The 8746-nt window shown below is 41.0% G+C and overlaps 1 protein-coding gene across 1 annotated transcript; it reads left to right on the forward strand.

The window, feature by feature from the left end:
- Positions 1 to 4867: 4867 nt before the first annotated feature.
- On the forward strand, positions 4868 to 6626 carry LOC146667057 (F-BAR and double SH3 domains protein 2-like). The gene is made up of 2 exons (XM_085408895.1): positions 4868 to 4892; positions 6383 to 6626. The coding sequence occupies exons 1-2, from the start codon at positions 4875 to 4877 to the stop codon at positions 6602 to 6604; spliced, it is 240 nt and encodes a 79-aa protein (XP_085265021.1). The 5' UTR covers positions 4868 to 4874; the 3' UTR covers positions 6605 to 6626.
- The last annotated feature ends 2120 nt before the right edge of the window (positions 6627 to 8746 follow it).

Consider the following 8746-nt stretch of genomic DNA (forward strand, 5'->3'; position numbering starts at 1 on the left):
CCATTGAGAGCATCCTCACTGGATGCATCACCACCTGGTATGGCAACAGCACCGCCTACAACTGCAAAGCTCTCCAGCGAGTAGTGCGGTGCTCTGAACGGATAATTGGAGGTGAGCTTCCCTCCCTCCAAGACATCTACAGGAAGCGGTGCCTGAGGAAAGCGGGGAGGATCATCAAGGACTCCAGTCACCCCAGCCATAAACTGTTCAGACTGCTTCCATCAGGAAGGAGGTTCTGCAGCATCCGGTCCCGTACCAGCAGACTGAGAGACAGCTTCTTCCATCAGGCCATCAGACTGCTGAACACGTCATAGACACCTCAGCTTCACTACTGGAACTTCAACATTATGCACTCCACACTGTATATAAATGCCACTTGTTTTGCACATATTCAACTCTGTATATTTTATATATTTTATTATTATTATTATTATTATTATTATTATTATTATTTTATTTTATTTTTTTACTATTTAATTTGTAAAAATGTGTATACACACACACACACACACACACACACACACGTAGGAAAATATTTAGTATACACATCCAGAAATGCATACACTATTATATATTGTACATATATTTATTAGTTTCAGGTTGGCCATTCTTGTATTTTGCTCGTTTGTGTTGTTGTGTTTGCACATCTCTGTTGCTTGTGGGGCTCGCACACAAGAATTTCACTCGCATGTGCTGTGCCAGTGTGCCTGCACATGTGATGTGACAATAAAAAGTGATTTGATTTGATTTAAATGTAATACATACATTTCCGTCATTGGCCATAATTCTTGCAAGGAAGGGACTCAAAGGTCACAAGTTATTAAATAAAATTAATTAAACACACCATTAAAAGAAGTTCACTATTCACTCCTTAAACGTCATAGCTAGCAGCAGTTATTTATATCTATGAAAGAGAGAGCTTAATTGTTTGATTAAGCTTGATTGGAATGTCAGCTCCACACTGTGGCTGGTTGATTAAATAAGTTGGGGGAGCAAAAGTAAAATGAGCTACTTGTGGGATACTATTTAACTTGGGTTGGGTAAGCTGCTCATTTTATGCTCATTTTACTTTTCAGATGGTGTCAAGCCTGGCAGTTTGGTGTAATTGTTAGCCTTGTAATTCATAGTAATATATTTCTCACACACAACCTCAACCTCTGCCTCTCCATGTGAGCAGAGACGCAGCAGCATCTTGTTTCTACAGGAAGCTTGATTAAAATGTGAGGCATTTATACGGTGTACAAGATTAAAGAATATAAAACTGATATTACTAAACCTGATTTCCTTCCATCTATTTTCTGCTGCTTATCTGAGTCCGGTCATGATGCCCAGACGTCCCCCTCCCCAGCCACCTACTCCTGCTCTTCCTGGAGAACAGTGAGCCGCCACTCTGGTGCCTTTCGGTGTAAACGAGTAGCTTTCCAAATAACTCAGCTCTTCATCGTGTTTCTAAGGCAGAGGTCAGACATCCTTCAGAAGATGCTCATTTGTGTCAGATTTTAGTCATAGGTAAAGGTATGACTGTAGACTGACGGGTAAATCAACAGGGATCAATACCCTGCTCCTCTTTTTTCCAATACAAGTTCCTCTATCAAATCATTTTTTGACACTTGAGTCAGCAGTCCAAGCAGAGATGTCCAGAAGTTCCTTTTCCCACTTAAGTGGTATTTATGGTCACACAAATGCGTCTGACAACAGACAGGCAGCGAATACTGGGATACCACGGCGAGCCGGCCGAGATACATAATGTGTCCAGTGTGTGTTTGGTCTGCCCTTACCAGCTCGTCTAGGAGACATTCTGGAGGCCTCCTATTTCAGATGCCAGTCAAACCACCTACACTGGCTCCTTTCCTTTCTGTGAATGATTGCAGTTGAGGAGGAGAAGCTATGCTGTCCCCTGGTATGGTCTCCCCAAGGCAACTGGTTCTTGATGAGGGGCCAAACTTAAGTACAATTCAAAAGACCAAAGTTACTAGCCTGGGACCAGTACTGGGGAGGTTTCTTTGTTTTCCAGAACAGCTAATAGCTGTGCCCCATGAGTTCAGCTTAAAATATCCACACAGGTACTTCGTCCTCCCTCGGGTGGGCAGAGAGCTTTGTGGTCCAGGTTGTGGTCCAGTCCCCGGCTGCTTTAGCTGGCTTTAGAAAAAACCTGAAATTAGAATTAAAACTGTTTGTACCTTCACCTGTGTTACTTACAGTGATATGTTATGTAATTTGTTAACTGTCTCTTTAAGCTTTCAGCAGCTGGAGAGTTAAAAATAGTCTGTGTGAAAATAGGCAGGCGGTGAACTCGAGCCTGTGATACGTTTTTAATGTCAGGCTGTGACCACAAACACCAGAGTGGTCATCAGCATTCAGATCAGCTGATAGTAACCAGAAACGGCTTTATGGTCATTCTCTTAATTGTTATTGGCGTTTTCTTTTATTTGACTTGTTTAAAATAATAAAAAGCTGATTTGGGTTCATTTTATAAGCAAATCACATAACTTAATACAACAGAAATAAACTGACAGAGTAATGGAAAATAAAAAATTATAAATGTGGCCCAAAGCTACACGGATCACTGGCCACAATTCATTCAGCTGGAGGTCTTTTTTTTTTTTTCAAAGTTAATTTTAAATAGAAATAAATGTGGGCAAGAAATTAAAACTAAATAGGGAGCAAGCCTGAACCCTAAAGGCTTTACTAAGTGTTAATTATGCAGGTTTAGACATGGGCTGATTTGTAAGCTTGTGATAAACCTTAAATAAGTATATATGTATATTTTTGTCTGTTCCCTTGAAACGCATGCAGGTTCTGCAGGAGTTTCAACAGCAGCTGTTTGTGCAGAAGAACATGGCGTTCCAGCAAGCACCAGACTTCATGTTCCAGCCTGTCGACTCAGATACGGTAAATACTGATGTTTTTCTCTTTTTATTCATTATTAAATGCATAAAATATCACATGCGATTGCTTTTAGTGATTATTGGGGAAAATAAACTCGTATTTATTATGCATGGAATGAAATCCCCAACCTTAAAAATTTAGAACTTAACATGATTTCTCTAAAATGTTCAAGTAAAACTTGAAGAATAATTTTTGAAACTATTAAAATCCAAATCTCAAAGTGTTTGGGTTGCTTTTAATACAAATTTTGTAGCATAAAATAAGGTTCGTGTTTGACTAATTTAGTTGGCAGGAGGTGTTAATCAGTTTACCGGAAAATCAATTTCTACAGAAAAGTGAAGTGAAATGTGGATCCTTCAGGTTTGAACTGCACAGGTTGGAAACCACAGGTAAAATGCTGTAATGAACACAGATCAGAGGAGATTGTTGAGAAGTGGAACAAAGCTCAACAGATGACAGATTAATTTGTTTAGACAACAATCAATACAAAATCAGACGAGTGGAACAAGCAGCTCACGGGCATCCTGAAAGCTGAGCTGGCCGTGGCCACAAAAGCCCGGACTGGACTCGGCTCAGGACCTTGATGCTCAAAGCGGCTTTAGGCAGAGCAGATCCACCTTTTTGGTCCAGAGTTAAACATCTCAACAATACCAGATGCAGAAAAGATTTTTTTTTTTTTTTAGACATTCATGATCACTGGAGTATGAAGCTTGAGAAGCTGGGTGATGACCTTTCCTCTAAATTGATACACAAGCAGGAAAAAATGTTCTAATTTTCTAAAAAATTGTAAGTAACAGACAAAGTAGCTCCATTGTTTGAGTGTCAATAATCTGTCTGCACTGAAATAAACAACTAATTTAAATAGATTTTAATCACAAAAGTGCTGCACACACATTATGGAACAGTCTGGGTAAGAAGTCAAAGCAGGAAACATAATAAGTCCTGCGTGATTGGTCTTTATCTTTGTTAGTCTGAACTATGAGCCTGAAGGCAGAACAGTGAACTTTGTACTGTACTCCTTGCCCTGCACAGGAACTTAGATTATTTCCCATTTTTAGTTTTTATTTACAGATGTGTCGTCTCATTTCCTCACCGTGGGACTATTTCCAGCTCGTGTTTGTTCCGACTTTATCAGACTGTTTATCTTCCTAAATAAATGCACAACCTCCACTTTTAATTAAATATTTGGATTGGACGTGGATCTTTAACATGTCACCAGGTGAAGGACTGGTGACATCCTTCAGAAGATGCTCATTTGTGTCAGATTTTAGTCATAGGTAAAGTTATGACTGTAGACTGACGGGTAAATCAACAGGGATCAATACCCTGCTCCTCTTTTTTCCAATACAAGTTCCTCTATCAAATCATTTTTTGACACTTGAGTCAGCAGTCCAAGCAGAGATGACCAGAAGTTCCTTTTCCCACTTAAGTGGTATTTATGGTCACACAAATGCGTCTGACAACAGACAGGCAGCGAATACTGGGATACCAGTTATAATTCTGACTTTGAAGTGAAGCCACTTTTTGTTTTGGCTGTTTTTAATCAGTTCCAGTCGTGTTTAACCCCCATTTAGATTTACTTTCCCAAACTTTGTGGCACTAATGATTCTGTGTCCAGGTTTAAAACACCTGCTCTTTGAATTTGTACAGAAATTCTAGTTTAAGTCTGAGTTTTGTGCTGCTTTGGAGTATTAGTTGTTTTATATTACCTGAGTCCTGAGTAAAGTGTGGTATAAATGCAGGCATGGTCTCAGTGTTTTCTTCAGTGTTCTGGCTGATGTTATTGAAGCCACAGTGAGCATTTTTGTCCGTTCACCAGTGTGGCGGTATTTGAAAAATATACATCACGGGTGAAATGAAGATGGTTAAACTGTTACATCGCAGCTTTAATTTGAATGAACGTGTTTGTCTGTCTGCAGGCTTCTCAGCCAGACGAGCTGACCATCGAGGAGCAGGAAATCTTGGAGGGCATCGATGATGGCGACATGGAGGACTGGGTCAAGGTACAAAAATAACACAAACACAGTTATGTAGCAGATGCACTCTCATGTTTGAGGGTTGGTTGTTTTGTGTATTAGTTCACTCTCTGGCTCTTAGACTGTTTGACAAACATTTAGTTTCAGTTTTTATAAGACCTCGCACCGGTACAGACTATCTACTGGACGTTTTAGTGTTTCTCTGGGATCAGTTGAACTGATGTGGCTTCAGGAATTAGAATAATTCAACTAAAATGCGTGCGGTGCATTGAGGCAGGTCAGGTTGGCCTGGGTGGTAGAAGCTCTGCTGAACATACAGACAAATCAAAAAATGTACAAATACACAGTTCTCTGCTTCTTTTTTGGCCCTGCAGCCGTAAAGGGCTGATGGGAGATTCTCGTCACCCAGCCGGGCAGGCAGGTGGGCGGGCATGGCACCCAAGTTTGTGAATGCAATAATTCATGAATGAGGCAGTTTTTAAATTCATACCTTAAGTGCAGCTACTGAAAATCTGGACCAAATCCTGATTGATGGTGATCCAATCCTGCCTCAGCAGCGCTCCGGTTTGATCACAGTTTGTCAGCTTCTGCTTTTTAACAGCGGTTCGTGGACTCTTGATCAGTTTGAGATCTGCGGAGTGACCTGGTCATGGATATAAAATGTTAATTTGATGATCTCCCAGCTACTTAGTTGTCATTTTCACTTTGTTTGTCACAGACTGTTACAAAGTTGCTCCTGGACCTTTGGGAGAAAATTTGAGAAGTCTTTGAGGACATTTTTCGGGTGGTCAGTGGTGTCTACTTAAATGTAGAAATGTCAGCTGTGGATGCTCCCATCATTGTGTGAAGTCATTCTTTTATAAACGCCTCTGCAGAGCTGCTGGTGTGTAGTCATTGTGTACTTTGTGTGTGGTTGTTTTCAGATCATTTCCCTGAAGGAACATTGTGCATTGTTGCTGTTTTACTTTTGTTTATTGTGTAAGTCTGGCTTTCCTGTGAGCCATTGTGCAAATGTTCCACGTGTTGAGCCAATATTTTATGTGTATTTACTTAGGTGATTATCTTTTCATATACAGATATAGTGTTTTAATGGGGTATTTATTTTAATGAATATAATCATACATAAAAATGTGAGCAATATCATTTATATAGATCTGTTTTAGTGCTGTGATTCCCCACAGCATGCCCCAACAGAGATCCCAATACCTCTGAGTGTTTTCAATCTGAATGAAAATAAGTAAGCAGCGGCAGGGGAGGCCACCGGTGTTCATGAAATCAAGCTTCATGAATTCAGCAGAGGCTTGTTTAGGATTTTAGATTTCTCGTTAATTCAGGAAGAGCGAACAAAAGCTCTCCTATTATTCTCTTTGTGGCTGTTATTAAATTCTGGCGACAATGCAGTGATATTGTTACAGCCCTACTCTTTACATCTGACTTTATTTTTTCTCATTAGGAGTTTTCCTGTTGAAACATTTTTGGCTGTTGTCATCGTCTGTGTGCATTGTCTGTGTTTCCAGGCCAGAAACCGTAGCGGACAGGTGGGCTACGTCCCGGAGAAATACCTGCAGCTGCCCTCCTCCAACAGCCTGCTGAGCATGCTGCAGTCGCTGGCCGCGCTGGACGCCCGATCCCATTCCTCCAGCAACTCCACCGAACCTGAAACCGAACCCCCAACCGGCTCCGTCAACGGAGACTCGAGGAGTGAGATCCGCCTCCACCAGATAATATCGGAGTTTTGATTTCCTGCTTTGTTTAATACCCTCGTTGCCACTGTCTGTGTTGCAGTTTCATTCGCAAAGGCTTTGTACGACTACGCGGGACAAACGGAAGATGAGCTGTCGTTCCCAGAAGGCGCCATCATCCCCATCCTGAGCAGAGAGACCCACGAGGACGATGGCTTCTGGGAGGGCGAGTTTAACGGCGTTGTTGGTGTAAGAGTTCAAATAATAGTTTGCAAAAGCTTGTGACTGCAAAATTGTGTCTGCCTAAGGGACAGTTTGTTCCAGGAGATAAGCGAGAGTTAGAAGATTAATAGGAAGCACCTGGCCTCCAGACGGAGAAGATGTCCTTTTAAATGTGTCCAAAGTCGTCAACAGAACATTTGTGGTTTTGAAACTTATGCCTGTGTTGTATCTGCTTGACGCATGAGGGGGCGTCATAAAAGTAAACCCTGATGGTATAAAACAACTGCTTGGGCGGAGATCGATGCTGTCTGTGGGCAGTGTTCATCTCCCCACGCGCGTGTTCATTAAAATCATTGTTTGACCGAAGCTCTTCTGGACCATTATTGTTTTGTGCTCACCCTCAATATTTGAACTCGTAACAAACAGCAATAACGGCAAAACATGTAATGGACGTGCTGGTCCACTAGACAACATCATGTTGATGTAAAGCTTTGGGTCTCTTATGCAAAGTAAAGAGGCTGAAATAAGGTGTCCATGAGTATCAGTTTTCAACATTCAGTATTAAGAGACAAAGACTGTACGGGTTGGGCCAGTCGTCAAGTCCCGGAGCAAAGTGAGCCTGCAAATCAATAAGATGCAAATCAGTTTATACCTTTCATATAATGTTTGAATTTGTTTATTCTGAGTTTTATTGTTCAGTTAGTTTCCACAGTTCATATATCATGTGTAATTTTTCATTAGTTTCAGTGTTTGTTTGTATTTTATTCTATTCTTGATGGTTGTGTTGACAGATTTGTCCAAATTTAAAGCTATAGATGTGAACTTTTGGTTCCTTTATTATTACCTGTATAATTAGTTTCAGTCTTTGTGAAGTGGGGAAGGAGGACCCAAAAGCAGGACTCGTGCGATGGAGAGTGCTCTTTATTTACAGTGGAGTAAATAAGACAACACAATAATCTCTTGAGCTCCCTCGACTCCTGTGTCATGTCTTCACCCAAAACTCCGTGCTCTCTGCTCCGTGGCTGCTGTCCACCTGTGCTCCACTCTCCTCCTCCTGGGAAAAAAAACAACAGAGGCAGCCGTCAGGACACCATGCCGCCTAATCAACAAAAAACAGTCCCAGTCTAAATAATCTAAAAGACCAACCACGGCTCCAGTGATGGCAACACACAGTTCTAGTGACCAACCCAGTGGGCGGCACTCGAGACAAAGCAGTTCAGGTGGCCTGCATACATTTAGTATCAGGCTTTACAAAAAAAAGTATCAACTATGTTAGGATCCATGTTCATCATGTGTGATGTGTGTTTACATTTGAAGGTGTTTGTGGATTTGTCACCTCTCTTCAAGGTGTGGTTTGTGTTTGATGCTGAAAGAGATAAAGACTGCTGATTGGCTGAAGTAGGGTCCAATAAAAATTGTTTGGTTGTTGTTTTGGGCACTGCTCAGGTCCACATTAAATAAACTGCTGCTCATGTGTGTTTGTAGGTTCTCAGTCATCCAGGTCATGGTTGTCTAAGGAGCCTGGAAAGAAAGCGACTTTACTTCTTTAAGGTTCTGGATGATGTTTAACTTCTGATCCAAGAAGCTTCTTCAGTTGATGTGCTTCCTTTGCTCATTTTCCACCTCTGCACAGTTTCGTTTGATGACAGTGCAGTGCAGTTCTCCCAAACATACAACAGAGGGCGCTATGCACATTCACTGAAGTGCAGAAAAATACAAGTGGAGGAGGAAACAAACAGCAGCATCAAGAGAGAAAACTGAAGTGTTCAAAGCGAGTTACTTTAGTCTCTTATTGTAATATTAATCGACATCTAAACATCACGTTGATGCTTCATGTTTGACTTCCGTGTCCTTTTACTGCTCAGTTGGAAAATATTGATGCAATTTAAAAGAAGAGGAGAAGAGTAATTTCTCTGTACTACTTCAAAAGTAATTTGAAAGCACTGCCTCATATGGAAAATGAATCATGATGAAATC

The sequence above is a fragment of the Rhamphochromis longiceps genome, linkage group LG6 (genome assembly GCF_057381845.1).
Source record: "Rhamphochromis longiceps isolate RC_006_pf linkage group LG6, R_longiceps_female_GT1.1, whole genome shotgun sequence".
NCBI classification, from domain to species: Eukaryota; Metazoa; Chordata; class Actinopteri; order Cichliformes; family Cichlidae; genus Rhamphochromis; species Rhamphochromis longiceps.